This window comes from Sminthopsis crassicaudata, chromosome 2 (assembly GCF_048593235.1).
Source record: "Sminthopsis crassicaudata isolate SCR6 chromosome 2, ASM4859323v1, whole genome shotgun sequence".
NCBI lineage: Eukaryota > Metazoa > Chordata > Mammalia > Dasyuromorphia > Dasyuridae > Sminthopsis > Sminthopsis crassicaudata.
The window spans coordinates 469,441,752-469,467,123 of NC_133618.1; the positions used below are offsets into that span (position 1 = coordinate 469,441,752).

Consider the following 25,372-nt stretch of genomic DNA (forward strand, 5'->3'; position numbering starts at 1 on the left):
TGACAAAAGATGTGACCACTCAGTGTTGGCAGATGTGAAAACACAGGCACATTGATAAATTATTAGTGCAGCTATGAATTGGCACAACTATCCAAAAAAGCAATTTGGGTTTATGCAAATAGTGACTCAAATGTCTGTATCATAAGTTCTTAATGAAGTCCATGAACTTTTAAAAATATATTTTGATAAATATACAATTAATATAAATATTTGATAAATATATACAAATATAATACAATTGATTTTCTGTATAATCTCAAGTATTTTATTTTTTGCCCTTTAAATCTTATTCTCAGACAGGGGACATACTCTTTGGCTCAGAGAATCCATTGTTAGATACATACTCTAAGGAAGTCATTGATAAAAAAAAAAAGAGCAACTCTATATATACTAAAATATTTATATTACAACTTTTGTGGTTACAAATACCTAGAAATCAAGTCAATGTTCATTGATTGAGGAGAGGCTATATATACTGTGGTATGTGAATAAATGGAACATTTGTCTGTAGTAAGAAACAACATGATGGATACGAGAAACATGGAATGATTTCTATGAATTGGTGTATAATGAAGAAATCAAATGTGGGAATCTATGGTGTGGATTGGTTACATGTAATGTCAGAGTTTTTGATATGTTGAGTGATTTTGCTGATTTTTTTTCTTCTTTTTCTTTTAAAAGAAAATTTTTGTTAGAGAGGATGAGACTGAGAGGGGTAGAAGGTAAATTAGGTACTATAAAATAACAGATAATGAGAAATTTTTATGACTTTTGTAAAGTTGTTCATTCTTCATTCTTGAAAAAAAAACAGTGATGACATAAGGATGATATCTGGTCATCGGACCCACTCTCTCCTACTAAGTCATTGAAGTTCAATGGGGACTAGTAGGAGAAGGAAGAGGAATATATGGGATAGATGTAAATAAAGTAAAGACAAAAGATATCATGAAAGTAATAAGAACCTATGACAAGTTATCACATCTTTCCATTTTTTAATATTTCTCATTTTTATCATAGAATTTTTTTTCAGTTCCATTTTTTTGTCCTATTTTTACTGTCCTCTGGTAAGTTTGTCCAGTTTCCAGTCTAAATTCTTTATATTCCTTCTAAGTTCCTTTGCTCTCTCAAAGATTTTAATTTGATTACTTATATCTTTTTTGATTTCCTTGCAACTACTCATAGCCATTGCAATCAATACATTCTTTTTGCTGCTATTTTACTTGTATTTGTTGCAGATTTTTTTTTTCTGGAGTTCTTTTAACTCAAAATATATCTTCATTGATAAGCTCTTTATAAAAAAGCATTCTTTTAAAAAGTTAAAAAATAATTTCCTCCCTCCATTAAATGTTAAAACAATTTTTAGTGTATACATATATAATATATTTCCCCCCCCCAGGCTAGGGTTAAGTGACTTGCCCAAGGTCACACAGCTAGGAAGTGTTAAGTGTCTGAGATGAGATTTGAACTTGGGTCCTCCTGAATTCAGGGCTGGTGCTTTATCCACTGCGCCAGTGTATATATTTTTAATTTAAGTTTTTTAAGTTTTGTGTTTCACATTTGCTTTCTCCTTCACTTTTCCCCTCTCTGAGATGGTAAACAGTCTGATAGGGGCTATACATGTGCAATCATGTAAAATATTTCCATATTTGTCATTTTGTACAAGTCAAAAATAGTAGAGATCATTTTGCTGTGGATTCTTTTTTTTTTTTTTTGTTTACCTCTTGTTTCCTTTCTCTATACCTAATTATTGTTCTTCAGCCAGTTATAGAAGGGAACATGCCTTGGGCAGACTCTTTCTTTTTTTTATTAATTTTATAATTATAATTTTTTGATAGTACATATGCATGGGTAATTTTGTTTTTACAAGATTATCCCTTGTATTCACGGTTCCAAATTTTCCCCTCCCTCCCTTTACTCCCGCCCCTAGATGACAGGCAATCCCATACATATTAAATTTGTTACAGTATATCCTTAATACAATATATGTGTGTAAAACCAAATTTCTTGTTGCCTGGTAAGAATTGGATTCCAAAGGTACAAGTAACCTCTGTAGAAATACAATAGTGCAAACATTTTACACTCAATTCCCAGTGTTCCTTCTCAGCGGGAAGCTGTTTCTGTCCATCATTGATCAACTGTAACTGAATTAGATCTTCTTTATGTTGAAGATATCCACTTCAATCAGAATATGTCTTTATACAGTATCATTGTTGAAGTGTACAGTGATCTTCTGGTTCTGCTCATTTCACTTGGCATCATTTGATGTAAGTCTCTCCAAGCCTCTCTGTATTCCTCCTGCTGGTCATTTCTTACAGAACAATAATATTCCATAACATTCATATACCATAATTTACCCAACCATTCTCCAATTGATGGGCACCTTTTCATCTTCCAGTTTCTAGCCACTACAAAAAGGGCTGCCACAAACATTTTGGCACATACGGATCCCTTTCTCTTCTTTAGTATTTCTTTGGGATATAAGCCCAGTAGTAGCACTGCTGGATCAAAGGGAATGCACAGTTTGACAACTTTTTGGGCGTAGTTCCAAATTGCTCTCCAGAATGGCTGGATTCTTTCACAACTCCACCAACAATGCATCAGTGTCTCAGTTTTCCCACATCCCCTCCAACATTCATCATTATTTGTTCCTGTCATCTTAGCCAATCTGACAGGTGTATAGTGGTATATCAGAGTTGTCTTAGTTTGCATTTCTCTGATCAGTAGTGATTTGGAACACTCTTTCATATGAGTGGATATAGTTTCAATTTCATCATCTGAAAATTGTCTGTTCATATCCTTTGACCATTTATCATTTGGAGAATGGCTTGATTTCTTATAAATTAGGGTCAGTTCTCTATATATTTTGGAAATGAGGCCTTTATCAGAACCTTTAACTGTAAAAGTGTTTCCCCAGTTTATTGCTTCCCTTCTAATCTTATTTGCATTAGTTTTGTTTGTACAAAAGCTTTTTAATTTGGTGTAATCAAAATCCTCTATTTTGTGATCAATAATGATCTCTAGTTCTCCTCTGGTCATAAATTCCTTCCTCTTCCACAAGTCTGAGAGGTAAATAATCCTATGTTCCTCTAATCTATTTATGATCTCATTCTTTATGGCTAAATCATGGACCCATCTTGATCTGATCTTGGTATATGGTGTTAAGTGTGGATCCATATCTAATTTCTGCCATACTAATTTCCAGTTTTCCCAACAGTTTTTTTTTTCAAATAATGAATTCTTATCCCAAAAGTTGGTATCTTTGGGTTTGTCAAACACTAGATTGCTATATTGTACCCTATTTTGAGCTGTGTGCCTAACTTGTTTCACTGATCAACTAGTCTATTTCTTAGCCAATACCAAATGTTTTTGGTGACTGCTGCTTTATAATATAGCTTTAGATCAGGTACAGCTAGGCCAACTTCATCTGACTTTTTTTTTTCATTAATTCCCTTGAAATTCTCGACCTTTTTTTCTTCCATATGAATTTCGTTGTTATTTTTTCTAGGTCATTAAAATAGTTTCTTGGGAGTCTGGTATAGTATTAAATAAATAGATTAGTTTAGGGAGTATTGTCATCTTTATTATATTTGCTCAGCCTATCCAAGAGCACTTTATGTCTTTCCAATTATTTAAATCTGACTTTATTTTTGTGGCAAATATTTTGTGATTTTGCTCATATAATTTCTGACTTTTCTTTGGTAGATGGATTCCCAAATATTTTATACTCTCAACAGTTGTTTTGAATGGAATTTCTCTTTGTATCTCTTGCTGTTGCATTTTGTTGGTGATGTATAAAAATGCTGAGCATTTATGTGGATTTATTTTGTATCCTGCAACTTTGCTAAAGTTGTGAATTATTTCTAATAGCTTTTTATTAGAATCTCTGGAGTTCTCTAAGTGTACCATCATATCATCTGCAAAGAGTGATAGTTTGATTTCCTCATTACCTACTCCTTTAATCTCTTTCTCGACTCTTATTGCTGAGGCTAACATTTCTAATACAATATTGAATAGTAATGGTGATAGTGGGCAACCTTGTTTCACTCCTGATCTTACTGGGAAAGGTTCCAGTTTATCCCCATTACATATAATGCTTACTGACAATTTTAAATATATACTCCTGACTATTTTAAGGAATAGTCTACTTATTCCTATACTTTCAAGTGTTTTTAGTAGGAATGGATGTTGTATTTTATCGAATGCTTTTTCTGCATCTATTGAGATGATCATATGGTTTTTGTTAATTTGATTATTAATATGGTCAATTATACTAATAGTTTTCCTAATATTAAACCAGCCCTGCATTCCTAGTATAAATCCTACTTGATCATAGTGTATTATTCTGGGGATGATTTTCTTAAGTCTTTTTACTAATATCTTATTTAAGATTTTAGCATCAATATTCATTAAGGAGATTGGTCTATACTTTTCTTTCTCCGTTTTCAACCTACCTGGTTTAGGTATCAGTACCATGTCTGGGTCATAAAAGGAGTTTGGTAGGACTCCTTCATCCCCTATTTTTTCAAATAATTTATATAACATTGGGGCTGGCTAATTGTTCTTTAAATGTTTGGTAGAATTCACATGTAAATCCATCTGGTCCTGGGGATTTTTTCTTGGGAGTTGATTAATAGCTTGTTCTATTTCTTTTTCTGAAATGGGACTATTTAAGCAATTTACTTCTTCCTCTGTTAATCTAGGAAGCCTATATTTTTGGAGGTAGTCATCCATTTCACTTAAGTTATCAAATTTATTGGCATACAGTTGGGCAAAGTAACTCCTAATTTCCTCTTCATTAGTGGAAAGATCCCCCTTTTCATTTTTAAGACTAACAATTTGATTTTCCTCTTTCCATTTTCTGATCAGATTTACCAAAGGTTTATCTATTTTATTGGCTTTTTCATAAAACCAACTCTTAGTTTTATTTATTAATTCAATAGGTTTTTTTTACTTTCAATATTATTGATTTCTCCTTTTAATTTTAGAATTTCAAGTTTAGTATTTGGTTGGGGGGTTTTAATTTGGTCTTTTTCTAGCTTTTAAGTTGCAGGCCCAATTCATTGATCTTCTCTTTCTCTATTTTATTCAAGTAAGCCTCTAAAGATATAAAATCTCCCCTTATTACTGCTTTAGCTGTATCCCACAAATTTTAGTATGATGTCTCATCATTTCATTATCTGGGGTGAAATTATTAATTGTTTCTATAATTTGCTGTTTCACCCAATCATTCTTTAAGATGAGATTATTTAATTTCCAATTACTTTTTGGTCTATTTATCCCTAACTTCTTGTTGAATGTAGTTTTTATTGCATTGTGATCTGAGAAGAAAGGATTTACTATTTCTGCCTTCCTGCATTTAATTTTGAGATCTTTATGTCCTAATATATGGTCAATTTTTGTATAGGTTCCATGAACTGCTGAGAAGACAATATACTCCTTTCTTTCACCATTTTCTCCAAAGATCTATCATACCTAATTTTTCTAATGTTCTATTTACCTCTTTAATTTCTCTCTTATTTGTTTTGTGGTTTGAGTTATCTAATTCTGAGAGTGCAAGGTTGAGATCTCCCACTATTATAGTTTTGCTATCTATATCTTCTTGCAACTCTCTTAACTTCTCCTTTAGGAAGTTAGATGCTATGCCACTTGGTGCATATATGTTTAGTAATGATATGGCTTCATTGTCTATGCTACCCATTAACAAGATATAGTTTCCTTCCTTATCTCTTTTGATTAGATCAATTTCTGCTTTTGTTTGATCTGAAATAAGGATGCTTTTTTAACTTCTCCTGAAGCATAATAGATTCTGCTTCAGCCTTTTACCTTTACTCTGTATGTATCTCCCTGCTTTAAATGTGTTTCCTGTAAACAACATATTGTAGGGTTCTGACTTTTGATCCAGTCTGCTATCCGCCTCCATTTAATGGAAGAGTTCCATCCCATTCACATTTACAGTTAAAATTATTAATTCTGTATTTCCTGCCATCATATTATCCCCAGATTATGCTTTTTTCCTCTTGTCCCCCTGATCTCCTTCCCCAGTATTAGACTTAGGGACCCCACTTGTGTCACACAGCCCTCCCTTTTTAGTATCCCTCCCCCCTCCTTTTTAAGTCCCTTCCCCTTTCTTGTACCCTTCCCTTATTCCTCTTTTCCTTTTCCTTTTTCCTCTCCCCTCTTTTAATGAGGTGAGATAGAATTCTCTGAAAAACAAATATGTCAATTATTTACTCTTTGAGCCTACTCTGATGAGAGTAAGATCACATAGTGTTCCTCCCCCTATCTAAATTCCCTCAGATATGGTAAATTTTCTTTGCCTCTTCCTGGAATGTAGTTTCCCTCTTTTTATCTCCTCTTTCCCGTTTTCTGATATTATCCCCTTTCCCTTTCTACTTCCCCTTTTTTATGTTATATCAGTAAAATCAAATTATACATGTGGACTTTCTGTATATCCACAACAGAAATACAGTTCTCAAGAGTTCCTTTTACCTTTTTCTGCTTTTCTTGACTCTTGTGGTTGGAGATCAAATTTTTTGTTTAAATCTATTTTTTTTTTCTTAGAAAGAAATGGAATTCCTTTGTTTCATTAAATGTCCATCTTCTTCATGGAAGAAAATGCTAAACTTAGCTGGGTAGTTTATTCTTGGCTGTATTCCAAGTTATTTTGCCTTTTGGAATATCAGATTCCAGGCCCTTAATCCTTTAATGTGAAGGCAGCCAGATCTAGAGTGACCCTTATTGGGGCTCCTTGGTATTTAAATTGTTTTTTCCTGGCTGCTTGCAATATTTTTTCCTTAGTCTGGTAGTTCTGCAGCTTGCCTACAATATTCTGTGGAGGGGTTTTTTTTTTGTTTTGTTTTGTTTTGTTTTTTAGGGTCTTTTTCAGAAGGTGTTCGATGAATTCTTTCAATGCCTATTTTCCCTTCTGTTTCTATTATCTCTGGACAGTTCTCTTTGATGATTTCCTGTAAAAATAGAATCTCAGCTCTTTTTTCATCATGATTTTTGGGAAGTCCAGTGATCCTCAGATTATCTCTCCTAGATCTATTTTCCAGGTCTGTAGATTTTCCCAGTAAATATTTGATATTATTCTCCAGCTATTCATTTTTTGTTTGTTTGTTTGTTTGTTTTGTTTGATTGATTCTTGGTTTCTGAATGAGTCATTCATTTCTATTTGTTCGGTCCTGATTTTTAATGAGTTATTTTCTTCATTCACATTTTTTAGTTCTTTTTGTATATGCCCAATTGAGTTTTTAAATGAATTATTTTGCTCTGTGAAATTTTTTTCCATTTCATTATTATTTTTTATTTTTTTATCTTTTAGTGAGTTATTTTCTTTTTCCAATTCACAAATCCTACTTTCTTGGGAATTTTTTATTTTTTCCAATTCAGAAATCCTACTTTCCTGTGATTTTTTAACCTTTTCCAATTCACAAATTTTGTTTCCCTGCACCTCCTGTGAATTCTTTATTTTATTTACTCAAATTTCAGGACTTTGTTATTCTCTAGCATAGCTTCTCTTTCCTTTCCCCATTTTTCTTCAAACTCTCTTAACTTTTTAATAGTCTTTTCTAGGAGAGAGTTATGTGATGGAGGGGGCAGGTATTGTTTCCCTTTAGGCTGTTATCTGGAGACTCTCTGCTGTTAGTCTCCTTGGGGTTGGGTATCCGCTCTTTCTCTGTGTAGAAGGTGTCAATCATTCTCTTCAGCTTCTTTCTCATTGTTAACACTCTGTGGGGGGTCTGCCCTTGGGTAGGAAATTTACCAGCTTCCTCCCAGACAGGATGCAGCAATCCTGTGACTGGGCTAAGAGAGAGCTCTGGGAGAGAGTTCCCCTCCCCCCTCCCGGGAAATGCCTCAGAGGGGGTTAGCACAGTTGTGCTGCGAGGAGTGCCCAGTGAAAGGCCCCGCTGTGTGGCCTAGTGACTGCCCAGAGACCAGAAGCTGAACAGTAAAAGAATCACAAACCCCAGCCAAACCCCCCTCTCCCCCTCTGTAGGGCCGTGGATATTAGCAGTTGACTTGAAAAGCCCCTGCACTCAAACTGGAAGTGTCTGCCCTGCTGCAGGAGTTCCACTGCCTCAGGCTGAGCCCCGCACTATGAGGATTAGAGGCTGCCCCAGGCTGTGTCCCCCGCTGTGCAGGTTTGTAACTTCCTCAAGGAGATTCCCTGGACAGCAGTAGGCGGCTGCACAGCCATGTGGGTATCTGTGTTGGATACTTCCGGTTTGGGGTTCTGGCGTTTTTTTTTTTGTTTTGTTTTGTTTTTGTTTTTTAAGTGGCTTTGATTTCTCTTCAGATCTGCTGTATTACAAGCAGAGTAGGGCTATCAGCCTATGCCAGAGACCTCTGTCTCAGTATCTTTTCTAACCCCAGAAGTCTTCGCAGCCCGTTTGGCACAATGTGCTAGTCTTTAGTCTACCCCTGTCTGTGCTGGTCTTTTTTTTTCTTCCCCTCCGGACCAATCTTTTCTGACGAAATTCCAGATTCTCTTCGGCTGGTAGGTTGTGCTTCTAATCCTTGTGGTTTTTATCAGTCCAGTGTTATTTTTGAGGCTGAGTTAGATATTGGTGTTGAGGGTATTAGGGAGCTTAGAAGTTCACGTATATCTTCTCCGCCATCTTGGCTCTGCCTGGGCAGACTCTTTCAAGTGCATATCAACTTTTTCTCGAGTTCTACATTAAGAACAGAAACTATGTATGTTTCTGCACATAGCTGTAATTCTAGCTCCCAGGAAAACTGAGGCTCATGGCTCTCTTGAGCTCAGGAGTTCTGAGCTATAGTGGGATAGCTAACTCAGTTTCCCCACAAAGCCCAGAATGGGGGCCACTAGATTGCTTATGGAAGGGTGAATTGGTCAGAAACAGCAAGTCAAAGCCCTTGGGCTGATCAATAGTGAACCAGGCCCCTGAATGTAGTCCTTCTAAGTTCTTTTTCTCCCTCAAAGATTCTAATTGAATTCCCTACATCTTTCCAGCTTAGATGAGATGGGGAGACCCAGACTTCAAAAAGAAAACAAAGCAAGAAAAGCGAGGTCTGTTTCTATCCTAGATATAAAGATGAAAACTTTCACCAATGTGGTCTTGTCCTGCATTGATAGAAACAGCACCCATCACAGAGGAGGTTCAAAGTCCTTCGACAGCACACAGCAGCATCTCGTCCTTGAGAAGCATCACATTTTAGGTAGGATATTAACAAATGGAAGTATTTCAAGAGGATCGTGGCCAGTAAGAGCAGGATGGACAGCTGGAGTCCATGTTATGTGAGGAGCTGTTGAATAAATTGGAGAAGTTTTAACTTGGAGGAGAGACCACTTGTAATATTCTTCTCTATAATGTCATGTTCTCTGGGAGCAGGTTTCTTGGGGGCTTCTGGGAGCAGCCTTCGTTTCAGTTCAGGAATCACCCCAAATGCAGCCAGGAGTTAAAGTCCAAATCCTTTAGTGTCTCCTTCACTTGGGGCTTGGCTAGTTTTCTGGAAGCCTTCTGGATCTTGGTTTGAGTGTTCTCCACAGGACAGCCTGCCACCACTTACTTAGCACCTTGTTTCAAGTTTTGGCCAATAACAACCACTTGGAGGAATATCTCCACTCCCTGGCTTTCCTGGCTTCCTTTAAGCAAGCCCCCACAAAAATCTCATCTTCTATAAAAGGTAGATCCCCTAAAATGTTCCATTAGACTGTGAGCTCCTTGAAAGCAGGGACTGCCTTTTGCTTTTCTTTGTTATTTCCAGTGCTTAGTAAAGTGGCTGGCACAAAACAAACACTTGGTAAATGCTTGCTGATAGACTGCTAGTCTCTCCTCTATTAATTATCTGCAACCTCTTTTGTATATCCTGTTTCTTCTTTGTACATAGTTATTTGCTTATTGTTTCTCCCATTAGACTTGAAGATCATTAATTTTTTCTAAATTTTTTCTTTTTTAAAAATTTTCTTTGCATCTTCTTAGCACAGTACAAAACAGGCTCTTTTTAGAAAGGCTTGTTGGTTGACTGTCTTCAGGCACTTGAAGTTTTTATGTGGAAGAAATTTGTTTGGCTTGGTCCTAGAAGAAGAAAAATTGATTTCTGCTTCATATAAGGAAAAACTTCTTAACAAGTAGTGCTACCCAAAGTAAAATGGATAACTTTCAGAGAGTGGTGAATTACTAAGTATCAGGGATTTTCATCTAGAGGCTGTATGACAAATTGGAGGATTTATGCTGCAGTAGACAATGGATTAGAAGGCTGCCAAAATACTTCCAAGTCTGAATTTCTGTGATAGTAGTCATTGTATCTACTCTGGGCCTTTGTTTTTTCATCTCTAAAATTGTGAAGATGGATGAAATGATCATTAAGGCCACTTCCCCCTTTTAAAATGTAATTCTAATCACTTTTGTGTGATCTCAAGGCTATTCTGCTTTTAATACCTTGTTCTATGGATATGAACTTTGAAATATAAGAATTCCTTAAAATGCAGGTTTATTTCATGTGTAGGAATGACAAGTTCATGGACAGGGGTTGAATCCTTTTTTTTTTTTAATTTATTTATAATATTATCCCTTGTATTCATTTTTCCAAATTATCCCCCCCTCCTCCACTCCCTCCCCCCGATGGGTTGAATCCTTTTAATAAGAGCTGTTAAGAATATATTTGTTTAGAACCAATGAATTAAATTTAAACTAAAAAGGGAAAGAGATGGTGAGGGAGACAAAACTGATCTATATCTTGTCAGTTTACTCAGATGGCTCTAGGGGAGAGATTGTAGCTCATGACTTTGCTCAGCTATTACTAATATAGTTTTCTGGCACATATGCTTTATTGAAAAGAAATAGGATAAATAAAAGAGATGTAGGGTATCATTATATTATTAAGAAGACCTCCGCATGCAAGGAAATCTAGGAACCAAAGAAATCGAGTAGAGTCCAATTGGGTAGAGATCAATAGAGGTAGAGACAGAAGCATTTTTGTAATTGGACTATATTGTAGACTGCCTCAGGAAGCAGATCTCAAACCTGGCATCACAATGTGATATAGTAATCATGGGGGACTTTAATTATCTGGGCATATGTTGGAATTTTCTACCAGAAGAAGAGCTTATTAAATTCTTGGCTTTACTCAATTATAATTTCATCCTTCAAAGAGGAGAGGAAAAAACAAGGGGAAATTTTGTTCTTCATTTGAGTTCTTGTCAGCAAGATAAAAGTAGTTGATGGGGTGGAAATTATAGGAACATTAGGGGAAAGTTACCACTCCATCTTAAGAGTTTAGGAAATGAGAATGTAAAGTGGAAGAGGAGAAGACTTAAGGTACAGTTCAAAGCTGTCATGTGGAAGAGGAATTTTTAGGCTTATACTGTTTGGCCCCACTAGTTTGGCAAAACTAGAACAATGGATGGAACTTGCAAAGAGTTGTCCCACATGTATACATATATTATATTTAACTTATACTTTAACATATTTAACATGTATTGGTCAACCTGCCATCTGAGGGAAGAGGTAGGCGGAAGGAGGGGAAAAGTTGAGACAAAAGGTTTTGCAATTGTCAATGCTGGAAAATTACCCATACATAAAATTTTTGTAAAAATTAATTTAATTAATTAATTAAAAAAAAAAAAAAAAAGGTTGTCCCAAACTCAAAAGTTGTGTCCCACTGGAGGTCTTTAAGCAAGGGCTGGATGATATTCTCTGTCATAAGGAGATTTCATCCAGTGTGAATTTAGATGGCCTTTTCCAACCTTTTTACCTCTAAAATTTTATGATTCTGATTCCCTCTGCTAATTCATATTGTAAACCCTCTGCCTTGGGAGTCTTGGTGGATTGCATAACAATAACAAAATCATCAGTTCTTTAGGCTTTATGGTTCTTCTGCTAGTCCTTTGTCAGCAAAGATTACCCTCAAAGCTCTTCCAGCATGGTGCTCTGCCCGGGCTCACACTCAGAAACTGACACTGGTCTGCTCTGTGATCCCTACCAGGAGTGATTTCATGTGATGATTCATTTTTGAGGGTGGTTGGCCATCCCTCAGGATGCCTGGGTGTGGATTGTTTATGTTTGGCTGCTGGCTTAGTAGAACAGGTAATTTCTGTAAACTTGGTTCACATCCTGCCTATACTTCTTACTATCTGCCTGTCTGGAGGCAATCACTCTCTCTCTCTGGCACAGATTTTACTCTCTGTAAAACTAAAGGGCTGGGTTTTATCCTTTCTTTTCTTAATTATTTAATTCAGAGGTACTCTGGATTCAGACTCAGATGGCTTGAATTTCACTCCCAGAATTGTTTCTTACCTGTGTTATTTCAGTCAGATCACTTCTCTGGGCCTGTTTCTGTATCTAAAGAATAAGGAAATTGGATTGGACAGTTTTAGAGCTCCCTTCTACCTCTAAATCCATGTGATTCTGTAATGTGCCTCTGATTGGAAACCCCCTTTTGAAGACTGACCTGCTGTAGTAATGGATTTCCTGTCCTGCCTACACCAGGAGAAGCTGTTGTTCCCAGCATTGGCTTTCTGGCTGGGGAATTTTGGCTGTTGCTAGTTCAAAGCAATGTACAAACAAGATGACAGATCTCAAACTTTGGTTACCTATGGAGACTAATATCTATGTCTTTGTCCCTTTTCAGAGGAAGTTGCTTTCAGAAAGAAGAGGCTTTGTATTAAATTTATTCCTCGGGATTCAACTGAGGCAGCAATCTGTGACATCAGAATCATGGGCCGTACAAAGCAGGCACCTCCTCAGTATACATTCATAGGGTAAGTCTCTGACATTTTAAAAGGGCTTATGGATAAATATCATTTTCAGAAATTCAGTATAGAATTCAGCCATAGAATCTTAGATTTGGAAAAGACTTCCAGAAGTCATTCTTGTTTGTTTTAGAAAGAAGAGAGGAAGAGAAAAAGGGAGGGAGGGAGTTTCATCCAGAAACATGATTTATTTAACAATGCATGTTGTTCAACGATACTGTATGAGGATGTATTCTGATGGAAGTGGATACCTTCAACAAAGAGAAGATCTAATTCAGTTCCAATTGATCAATGAAGGACAGAATCAGTTACACCCAGAAAAGGAACACTGGTAAATGAGTGTAAACTATTTGCACTATTGTCTTTCTTCCCAGGTTACTTTTACTTTCTGAATTCAATTCTTCCTGTGCAACAAGAAATTCGGTTCTGCACACATATATTGTATCTAGGATATACTATAACACATTTAACATGTATGGGATTGCCTGTCATCTGGGGGGGGTAGAGGGAAGGAGGGGAAAATTCGGAACAGAAGTGAGTACAAGGGATAATGTAAAAAAAATACCCATGCATATGTACTGTCAAAAAAATTATAATTATAAAATTAATAAAAAATTAAAAAAAAACAATTCATGTTGTTGAAAACTAACTGGGACCATCTATAAAATGGTATAAAGTTCTTTGTGTTATCTACCTCTTAAAATTCCTTGTGAAGATCCAAAAGTGAATGTTTAGAAAACATTCTGCAGACTGGAAAGTCCTATACAAAGGTGAGCTGCTATCATTAAGGTTATCACAGTTACATAGTATGTCTTTAAATTAAAGCATATTTTTTTTATTAATGGGTTTACTACTGAAGTTTGACTCATTTTCTACTATTTCCTCATCCCTTCAGCCAAATCAATCTGACATTTTCTTAGGATGTTACATGTTTCAGTTATAGAATCACAGACTATTAGAGCCAGAAAGGATTTACAGATTATCGGGTTAAATTTCATCATTTTTTAGATGAAGAAACCAAGCCCCAGAGAATATGTGTTTGCCCAAGGATATGTGCATAGTAAGTTAAGAGACAAAAATTAAGTCTGATCTTAAGTCCAGTGTTTTTTTCTGTATATCATACTAATTTTGTTCTGTTCCAAAAGGGCTCCCTTGCAAAAAGCAAGAGAGGTAAATGTATTATACAGTACCATGTTGGGGTGGAAATATATAATAGAAACTAATAGATTCTTTTTAAATATTTTTTCCTTTTTTAAAGCTTTTTATTTTTCAAAACATATATGTGGACAATTCTTCAACATTAGCCCTGTGAAAACTTGTTTTAATTTCTTCCCTTCCCTCCACCCCCTCATATATTGAACATGGTAGAAATATGTTAAATCCAATATATGCATACATATTTATACAATTATCTTGGCACACAAGAAAAATCCGATCAAACCAGAAAAAAGAGAAGCAAAATAAAATGCAAACAACAACAAAAAGAATGAAAATGCTATGTTGTGAAGCACACTTAGTTCCCACAGTCCTCTCTCTGGGATGACTCACTTCATCACAAGATCATTGGAACTGCCCTGAATCATCTCATTGTTGAAGAGAGCCACGTTTATTATAATTGATCGTCATATATAGTCTTGTTGTTGCTTTGTACAATGATCTCCTGATTTTGCTCATATCACTCAGCATCAGTTCATGTAAGTCTCTCTAGGCCTTTGAAATCATCCTGTTGACCATTTCTTACAGAACAATAATATTCCATAACATTCATATACCACAATTTATTCAGCCATTCTCCAATTGATGGGCATCCACTCAGTTTCCAGTTTCTTGCCATTATAAAAAGGGCTGCCACAAACATTTTTGTACATGTGGGTCCCTTTCCCTCCTTTAAGATCTCTTTGCATATAAATCTAGTAGAAACACTTCTGGGTCAAAGGGTATACACAGTTTATAACTTTTTGAACATAGTTCCTAATTGCTCTCCAAAATGACTGGATCTATTCACAGTTCCACCAACAATGCACCAGTGTCCCAGTTTTCCTGCATCCCCTCCAACATTCGTCACTATCTTTTCCTGTCACCTTAGTTAATCTGACAGGTGAATAGTCATTTCTAGAGTTGTCTTAATTTGCATTTCTCTGATCAATGATGATTTGGAATACTCTTTCATATGACTAGAAAGAGTTTCCATTTCTTCATCTGAAAATTATCTGTTCATATCCTTTGACCATTTATCAATTGGAGAATGGCTTGAATTTTTATAAATTTTGACTCAGTTCTCTATTTTAAAAATGAGGCCCTTATCATAACCTTTGAATGTAATCGCTCCCATTTTATTGCTTCCCTTTTTATCTTGCCTGCATTGGTTTTGTTTGAACAAAAACTTTTTAACTTAAAATAATAAAATTTTCTATTTTGTGATCAGTAATGATCTCCAGTTCTTCTTTGATCACAAATTCCTTCCTCCTCCACAGATCTGAGAGGTAGACTATCCTATGTTCTTCTAATTTGTTTATAATATCATTCTTTATATCTAAATCATGAACCCATTTCGACCTTCTCTTGGTATACGGTGTGAGTCAATGCTTAGTCTCTGCCATACTAGCTTCCAATTATCCCAGAAGTTTTAGTCACATAGTGAATGCTTATCCCAAAAGTTGGGATCTTTGGGTTTGTCAAACATTAGATTACTATAGTCATTGACTGTTTTGTTCTGTGAACCTAATCTATTCCATTAATCTTAGCCAGTACCAAATGGTTTTGATGACCACTGTTTTATAATATAATTTTAGATCTGGTACAGAAGCTAATAGATTCCAGACTCCATTGTGCATTTCCCTTCTTACCTTTAGGCCATTGTACCAAACTTAACTTAGTAATGACATTTATTTATTTTTTTACTAAATAATATTTTTCCTAATTGCATATAAAAACAATTTTTTAATTTTAAATTGTGAATTCCAGATTCCCTCCTTCTCTTATTTCCCATTTCCTAAGACAATAACTAATTTGATAGAGGTTTTATATATATCTATATACACACACATAAAAAAACATATATACACACATATATATGTGTAATCATGTGAAACGTATTTCCATATTAGTCACATTGTGAAAGAAAACAATCAAAAAAGACAAAAACCTTGAAAAGAATTAAGAAAGTGAAAAATAGTATTCTTTGAACTGTATTTAGACTCCATTGGTTCCTTCTTCGGACATGAAAAGAATTCATCATGACTCCTTTGGAATTGTCTGGGATCATTGTTTTGCTGATATCATTGTGTTTCTGAGAATAGCTAAGTCATTCACAGTTGATCATTATATAAAATTGCTGTTACTTGGAGTGAGTTTGGAGGCAAAAAACCCAGTCTTCTTAAGCCTCAATGTCAATCATCCAGCTAAAATAGGAGGAAAGAACACTCTGGAATAGATACAAATATGTTCTAGTGGTAGCTTGTACTCATGGGAGAGCCAATTGTTAAATTTTCATTATGAGCATTTATATTTTGGAAATTGGAAGTGCTACAAATGAGGACTTGATTTATTGTTATTATTATTTATTATGTATTTATTGGTTGTTGTAGACTTGAAGTGATAAAGAAAATGTTAGTAATTGTGATTAAACTTAGAGGGTTCTTGTGTATACCTTTTTTTTTGAAAGCCAGTTGTTAAATGTCAACATACTACTGGATAGCTCAGTATGTGCACTGGATGGTGCAGTGGATAGAGCACTAGGCCTGGGAGTCAGGAAGACTCATCTTCCTGAGTTCAGATCTGACCTCAGACACTTCCCAGTTGTGTGATGCTGGGCAAGTCATTTCACCCTGTCTTCCTCAGTTTCCTCACCTATAAAGTGAGCTGGAGAAGGAAAAGGCAAACCTCTCCAATATCTTTGCCAAGAAAACTTCAAATGGAATTACAAAAAGGTGGACATGACTGAAAAATAGCTAAAAAGCAACTTTGAAAAGATAGTTACCTCTAAGATTATAACTCAGGAGGACAAATACCTTTGAGAAACTAAAAATTAGTAGTTTGAGAAACTACTAATTTACACACACTTGTTTATATTTATATATGACTTGAAAGTCTATAAAATTCCTTATCAGAGCTCTGAAATGATTATCTTTGTCAGTGATATAACTAAGACTCTTATAAATTAAATGACTTGCCCATAGTCAAGCCACATGCAAAAACAAAATAAATGGAAGAACTAGAATTTGAACCTGAAACTTGTTAACATAGAGCTGTTTCAATATACCTACATGGTCTTTCAATTCACCTACTAACTGTGCGTCAATATTATATATTCTTTTAAAATGAGCCTTTTTGTTTGTTGTTGTGGAAGAGGTTTGGAATTAGAGCAAAAATTCTGCTTCTGATTCTTGACTCTACCAGGAAGTGCTTCTGTGACCCTAACTAGGTACTTCTCTGTACCTCATTTAGCTCATCTATAATATCAAAAGATCACATTAGATGAACTACTTGAAAATCCTGTGATTCCTCTGCTCATAAGCAACACATTTTTGCAGTGAACTTACCCTGGTTTGATTTAGATTGTAGTGGTTCCTGGAAAGTAAACTGCATGTTCAGTCTTTAAGCATCTATGATTTATTTGATGAGGCAGCTTTTAACACCAACCCCAGAGCACACTCCTCTCTTCCTATGGTAATATTTCATCAGTTGTCAGAAAAGCTCACTGCCTAGGGTCTAGACCTTGTGGGATGCACACCTCCTTGGCCCAAACCGGGCCAGTCAAAGGATGATAGACACACTGTCTGTTGTTAGGCCCACCTTCAAAACCTTTTCCGTTTGGTGGCTCACTGGCATAACCTTGAAGACCTAGTGTTACTTCTTTCCACAGAGAGGCAGTGGAGGAAGACTTCAGAGGAATAGTATAATGTAATATTTTTAAAATATTCTGTAGTTCAAATTTTTACACTTTTAAGTCTCTCTTTTAAGTGTTTAATATTTAATTGTTACAACAGTTGGTGTACCTTTAACTGGGGGGGTGAAAATCTTAGATTCAAAAGAACCTAGAGCTGAAAAGGAGCATAGTTATAGTTATCCTCCAGCTCAGCTTATTCCTAGATGGAAGTAGTCTCAAGTTTTCATCTGAATACTTTTAATGACTCACTGGGTCACTTGTAGCTCATTCTAGTTTTGGAGGTTTTTGTTGCTGGGCAATCTTTCCTTCCATTCAGCAGACATCTGATTTTGTAGTCTGGAAATTTTTTTTTTTTTTTTTTTTTTTTTAGCAGAACATGGTATTATGATTTTTTCACATTGCATTCTGTCATTCTATGAAGTCTTGGGAATCAAGAATTTGTCCTTGTATGTAACTTCTAGGTGGAGTCATCTTATTGTGAAAACAAAGTATTGATGTTGGAATAAATTGTTGATTGAACTTGCACAGGGATTAATATGTTTCCTGGTCTTTGAATTTATAATTATTTCATCATGAATCAAGTTGCTTTGTTAGTGAGTCAGGTAAATGAACTATGTTTTATCAACACTGTGAAGATTTCTCTTTTTTCCTAAAGGGAACTGAACAATATGGGAATCTGGTATCGAATGGGCAGAGTTCCAAGAAATCATGAGTCACCTCAACCCACAACTCCTTCCCCATCATCAGCTTCAACACCGGCCCCTAACCTTCCAAGGTGAGACATCTTTACTAGTTTCTTATATTTCTCTCTCTTTTTGGTCAGCCTTTTGGCTTTTGTACCTTTCCATCAGTATTTTGGAAGGCAGAATTCCATGGTCTTTTTTGTGGATGCTGCTACATAATCTTACAGACATTACCCACATTACATTGTCCTATTACATTAAAACTAAATTTCTTCAGGTGCCAGGGAAGCATCATTCAGCTCATTACAGGATACAAATTGGATGGCTGGCAGCAGTCAGAGATGCTGCTGGAGTTCCCCATCCCCATTTTGCTTGTTGAATGTGTCCACAAATAAATACAATGCTTTTTAGTGGAATCACAATGAAGTGATTTCACTAGTTTATAGTTTGGTGTAATAGAAAGAATAATTTATTTGGAATCAAAAGATCCTCATTTTTATGCTGTTTTATCTTGAACAAATTTCATTTTTTGACACTCATTTTCCTCATAGATTGGGTCCTTCAAGTTCCAATCCTGAATCACATAATCTATACGCTTTTCCGAGGATTGTTTTTCATAGAAGTAATTAAGTAGTTGGATATTCCTATAGGGAATATCAGGAATGAACTAACTGCCTTTGTTTACTATCTTCATTAAAGATCCAAGAATATTGGATTGGATGCAGAGAGCTTGGGTTCAAATTCCAGCTCTGTCACTTTACCTCCAGGTGAATTTGGGCAAATCAAAGAACCCATCTGGACCTCAATATTTTTATCTTTAAAATGAGGGGCTCAGACGAATATTTGTGAAGTACTCTGCAAACATGAAAGCATCATATGCATGCTAGTTATTATCTCTAAGATCTCTGGTCTTACTATCCTGTAATCTTCCTCTCTGAAATGCAGATCTTAATATATGTATTCCCTGCCTCACAAAGTTGTAAAGAAAATACTTTGTAAACTGCAAAGTGTTATAGGAATGTGAATTTGGGTGGTGGTACAATACCATGTAATTCTTAGTGGATGCAGGAAACTTTGTAAACTTTGCAAATCAGTTTGTAAACCAAGGACACTTGATACATCTCTAAAGTTAGTGGTTTGCAGAAAAGAACTCAAATGAGAAAAATGGCTTCTTCATCTTTATCTCAGAGATAGCCAGGACTAAAATAATCCCTTTATTTTTGTAGGAAGCAGTTGATTAGAAATAAGATTATTAAACAGTATTGCTTGTTTTGTTTTGCTGAGGCAATTGGGACTAAGTGACTTGCCCAGGATCACACAGTCAGGACATGTTAAGTGTCTGAGACCAGATTTGAATTCAGATCCTCCTGACTTCAGGGCTGGTGCTCTATCCACTGTACCACCTAGCTGCCCCTAAATATTGATTTTAAATTCATGATGGAAGGCAGAGAACTTGCTGAAGTCTCATGAGAATATAAAGATAAGGCACAGAAAATAGAATTTTAGAATTGAAAGAGACATTGCAACACACCTAACTTGTATTTACCCAGTTTTTGCTTGATGACCTCATGTGTGGGGGGAATCTACTGCTTCTTGAGGAGATCATACCATTTCTAGATAACTCTACATTTTTAGGAAGTTTTTCCCTTATATCAAGGCTAAATTTATTGCTTTACAATGTCTACCAGTTACTCCTACTTATATCTTCTCAGACCAAAGTGGGGTAAAAAATTCTAACTTCTCTATATGACAGCCTTCAAATACTGGATAGTTATTCCATCCCTTTAAATAATTTCTTCTTTAACCTAAGTATTCCCATGTCTTTTAACATGTTCTCATGACACCCATAACCTTTCTGATTGTCTTTGTCTAAATACCCTCCAGTTTATCAGTGCCCTCCTAAAATTTGGTGTCTAGAACTGAACCTGCTAGTCCAAATGCCATATGACTGGGACAGGATACAGCTTAATCTCACCCCATATTCTAAAGTACAGCTTTAATGCCATCCAAAAATGGCATTAGTTATCTGGGCTGCCATATCATGGCAAAGTGCATTATAACTAAAAAAAAATCCTTCATATTGTATTTTTGATATTGATTTTTGAACCCAAGTGTAAGACTGTATAATTAACTTTCTTAAATTTGACTCAGTGTTCACTCATGGAGATCTTTGTTAATCCTATCTTATTATCCACTATGTTATCCTTTCAAGCTTTGTATTATCTGAGTATGCTATCTTGACTTTATGCAGTCATTGCCTAGCCCTTTGGGACAATTTACCAGACATTTCCCTCCAAATGATATCTAATTACAAATAACTATTTTTGAAATCCAAATAATCCAACCAGTTGTAAATTCATCTGATTAGTTTTATCCAACCTTATATTTTACATAATTTCTGCAACAGCTTGAGAAATTCCAAAATGTTTTCTTCTTCCTTTCCCTCTACCATCTCCCTTAAACAGCAAGTAATCCAATATATGTTAAACATGTGCAAATCTTCTATATATATTTCCACAATTATCATGCTGCACAAGAAAAAAATCAGATCAAAAAGGGAAAAAATGAGAAAGAAAACAAAAGACAAGCAAGCAAACAAACAATAAAAAAGTAAAAATACTATGTTGTGAACACAGTTTCTATTATAGTCTTCTTACTGGATGCAGAGGGCTCTCTCCATCATAAGACCATTGGAACTGGCTTAAATCACCTCACTGACATTGTATAATTGATCATTGTATAATCATTGCTGTGTACAATGTTGTCTTGGTTCTGCTCAGTTCACTCAGCATCAGTTCATGTAAGTCTCTCCAGACCTTTCTGAAATCATCCTGCTGTGGTCATTTCTTATAGAACAATAATATTCCATAATCTTCATATACCACAATTTATTCAGCCATTCTCCAACTGATGGGCATCCACTCCGTTTCCAGTTTCTTCCCACTACAAAGAGGGCTGCCACAAACATTTTTGCACATGTGGGTCCCTTTCCCTCCTTTAAGATCTCTTTGGGATATAATCCCAGTTGAAACACTGCTGGATCATATGCACTGCATATGCACAGTTGGATAACTTTTTGAGCATAGTTCCAAACTGTTCTCCAGAATGGTTGGATCAGTTCACAGTTCTACCAACAGTGAATGTGTGTCCCAGTTTTCTCACATCACCTCCAACATTCATCATTATCTTTTCCTGTCATCTTAGCCAATCTGAGAGGTATGTTGGGGTTCCTCAGAATTTTCTTAATTTGCATTTTTCTGATCAATAGTAATTTGGAGCATTTTTCATATGATTAGAAATGGTTTTAATTTTTTTACCTTAAAATTGTTCATATCCTTTGACCATTTGTCAATTGAAGAATAGCTTATATTCTTATAATTTTGAGTGAGTTTTCTATATGTTTTAAAAATGAGGGCTTTATCCAAGTCCTTGGATATAAAATTTTTTCCCTCAACTTTTTATTTCTCTTCTAATCTTGTCTGCATTGGTTTTGTTTGTACAAAAACTTTTAAATTTAATACAATAAAATTATCAATTTTTGCATTTAATAAAGTACTAAAGTTCTTTTTTGGCCACAAATTCCTTCCTTTTTCACAGATCTGAGAGACAGACTATCCTTTGTTCTTCTAATTTGCTTATAGTATCACTCTTTATGTCTAAATCACGAACCCATTTCAACCTTATCTTGGCATAGGGTGTTAGATGTGGGTCCATGCCTAGTTTCTGCCATAATAATAATTTCCAATTTTCCCAGCAATTTTTGTCACATAGTGAGTTCTTATCCCAGAAGCTGATCAAACACTAGATTATTATATAGTCATTGTGTTTTGTGAACCTAATCTATTCTACTGAGTGCTATTCTATTTCCTAGCCAGTACCAAATAGGGTATTTTGTTGTGGTGGTAATGTTGGGTTTTTTGTTGTTGTTTTGTTTTGTTTTGTTTTTGTTTTTGTTTGTTTGTTTGTTTTCGCTGAGGCAGTTGGGGTTAAGTGACTTGCCCAGGGTCACACAGCTAGGAAGTGTTAAGTGTCTTAGACCAAATTTGAACTCAGGTCCTTCTGACTCCAGGGCTGGTGCTCTATCACTGCACCATCTAGCTACCCCCAAATAGTTTTGATGATCACTGCTTTGTATTACAGTTTTAGGTGTGGTACAGGTAGGCCACCTTCATTTGCATTTTTTTCATTAATTCTTTTTCAATTCTTGCGACCTTTTGTTCTTCCAGATGTACTTTGTTATTATTTTTTCTAGATCTGTAAAATAATTTCTTGGGAGATTGATTGGTATGGCACTGAATAAGTAGATTAATTTAGATAGAATTATTTTTCTTTTCTTTTTTTTTTAAATAGTTTTTATTTACCAGATATATGCATGGGTAATTTTACAACATTAACAATTGCCAAACCCTTTGTTCCAATTTTTCCCCTCCTTCCCCCCACCCCAGATGGCAGGTCGACCAATACATGTTAAATATGTTAGAGTATAAATTAAATATAATATATGTATACATGATCAAACAGTTGTTTTGCTGTATAGAATCGGACTTTGAAATAGTGTACAATTAGCCTGTAAAGTCCAAAATACAGGCGGACAAAATTAGAGGGATTGGAAATTCTATGTAGTGGTTCATAGTCATCTCCCAGAGTTCTTTCGCTGGGTGTAGCTGGCTCAGTTCATTGTTGCTCTTTTGGAACTGATTTGGTTCATCTCATTGTTGAAAATGGCCACATCCATCAGAATTGATAATCATATAGTATTGTTGTTGAAGTATACAACGATTTCCTGGTCCTGCTCATTTCACTCAGCATCATTTCACATAAGTCTCTCCAGGCCTTTCTGAAATCATCCTGCTGGTCATTAGAATTATTTTTCTTATTAGCTCAGCCTACCCATGAGCAGTTGATAGTCTTCTAGTTGATTAGATCTGACTTTTTTTGTGTATGGAAAGTATTTTGTAATTGTGTTCATTTAGTTCCTTATTTTGCCTGGGCAGATAGACTCCCAAATATTTTATATTGTCTACAATTATTTTAAGTGGAATTTCTCTTTGTATCTCTTGTTGCTGGGTTTTGTTGGTAATATATAAAAATGCTGATGATTTATGTGGATTTATTTTGTATCCTGCAACTTTGCTTAAAGTTGTGAATTGTTTCTAATAGTTTTAGGTTGATTCTCTAGGATTCTCTGACTGTACCATCATGTCATCTGCAAAGAGTGATAATTTGGTTTCTTTATTACCTACTCTAATTCCTTAAACTTTTTTCTTATCTTATTATTAAAAATAACATTTCTAATACAATATTGAATAGTAATAGTGATAGTGGGCAGCCTTGTTTCACTTCTAATCTTATTGAGAATGGTTCTAGTTTATCCCTATTACATATGATGCTTGTTGATGGTTTTAAATAGATGCTATTGATCATTTTAAGGAAAACTCCATTTATTCCTATGCTCTCTAGTGTTTTTAATAGGAATGGATGTTGGATTTTATCAAATGCTTTAAGAACTTTGGATAGCTCCCAATAATAAGCAAGAACTGTTTGATAAAATCATAGAAGCTTGAAATTACAAGGATCTTAAAGATTATCTAATCCAAAGACTTCAGATTACTGATGGGAAGAAGAGACTCCTTCTTGTGCTCTCTGCTGTCATCTTTGGAACGATCATGGAAAGTGTACAAATGAAATAAACAGGTTTTTCATGTAAAATGACTAATTAAGGAGAGAAGATAGTCAGCTCTTTATTTCTCACTCCTCCAGTGAGAAAATAGTAAGCAACATTGAAGCCAAGACTGCACAAGTAATTTCAGGATTCAAGAACACATTTGTTTCTCACTCTGAAAAAGGGATGTGGAAAGAAGTGGAAAGAACATTGGCTCAAAGTCAGAAAAGCATCAGAATCTCAGCTCAGCTGCTAGTTTGTCCAGTGCCTGTAGCCAGACCTTTCTCACTTCCTGGCTCTTAGTTTCCTCTTCTGTAAAATGAAGGCATCAGGGTCAGTGGTAAGGTCCCTCTGTGATTCTAACTTGATAAGGGACTTTTACTTTTACATTTACTGTTCTTGGAGGACCACAAAGGACTTAGTTTCTAGGGACATCTTCCAATAAAAAAGCAAGGGCTTTTAAAGTTACAAACTTTGAATAGGAAAGGCCATAAAGATAATTTAGTTTATTGCACTCATTGTATTTTTAAAATATTTTATTGATACGTTTTGTCTTTTATCAGAGTAATTTCTGGAAACTTTTCCCTTCCCAGCCTCCAATTTAATCCTTCTTTGTGACAAATAGTTCAAGGGAAAAAACCAACCAAACAAACCAACCATCCAATGTCAGATGCAATGACTGCATCTGACAACATAAACTCGTGCCTAGATGGCACATTGGAAATAGCACTGACTTGTAGTCAGAAAAACCCAAGGTCTAATCCTGCCTTAGAGTACTTGTCAGCTGGGTGATCCTGGGCATCTGCCTTCCAGGGTTGTTAAAGAGTCATCAGTAAACATTTGTTCAAGGTTTGTTATATTCCGTTCCTTGGGTTAAACTCTAGGAATACGTGTAAAGCAAAGAGACATACTGTTTCCCTCAAGGAGCTTACATTCCAATGGAGGGAGAGGAAGAGGCCAAAGCCTCAATAAGGAAAATGATTTGTCTGATTACTAGTAGTGCAGAACTGAGCTGGGCTTTGGCACCCAGCTGTCAGGATCCCAGCACCCATCTTCTTTCATTTCTATCCTTGTCCCCAGGAGGGAGCTCCCTCTACCAGTGGGGGCTTCCAGTCATAGAGAATTGTCTGGAGCATTAAGAGCCAAGTGAGTTATCTAGAGTCCCATATGTGTTAGAGGAGAGATTTGAACCCAGGTCTTTCTGGTCCTTCCTGACCTATTCTCAATTTACTCTCTGTTGTCTTTCTCTCCTAATTGCTAAATTTAATAGGAATACTAAGGATATAGCCAAAGGTATAGACAATTTTTGAGGCAGGCTTTAATGTCTTGTGGAGAGGCGTTTACCTCCACTACATTTTCCAATACTACTCATAGATAGAGGTATTGGCCATGGAATCCTCTCACACTTTGCACTGGGTGAA

General features: G+C 35.6%; 1 protein-coding gene across 5 annotated transcripts in view; it reads left to right on the forward strand.

Moving 5' to 3' along the window:
• The window catches only part of MVB12B (multivesicular body subunit 12B), a 278,583-nt gene that overhangs the window by 97,309 nt on the left and 155,902 nt on the right, over positions 1–25,372 (forward strand). For all 5 annotated transcript variants that reach the window (XR_012486790.1, XM_074293112.1, XM_074293111.1 and 2 more), the window contains exons 5-6: positions 12,598–12,727; positions 18,262–18,381. Coding sequence is in view for 4 of the 5 variants with exons in the window: in XM_074293112.1 (XP_074149213.1) it covers positions 12,598–12,727; positions 18,262–18,381 (250 nt within the window). In the remaining variant the exon portion in view is untranslated. The remainder of the gene's footprint in view (positions 1–12,597; positions 12,728–18,261; positions 18,382–25,372) is intronic.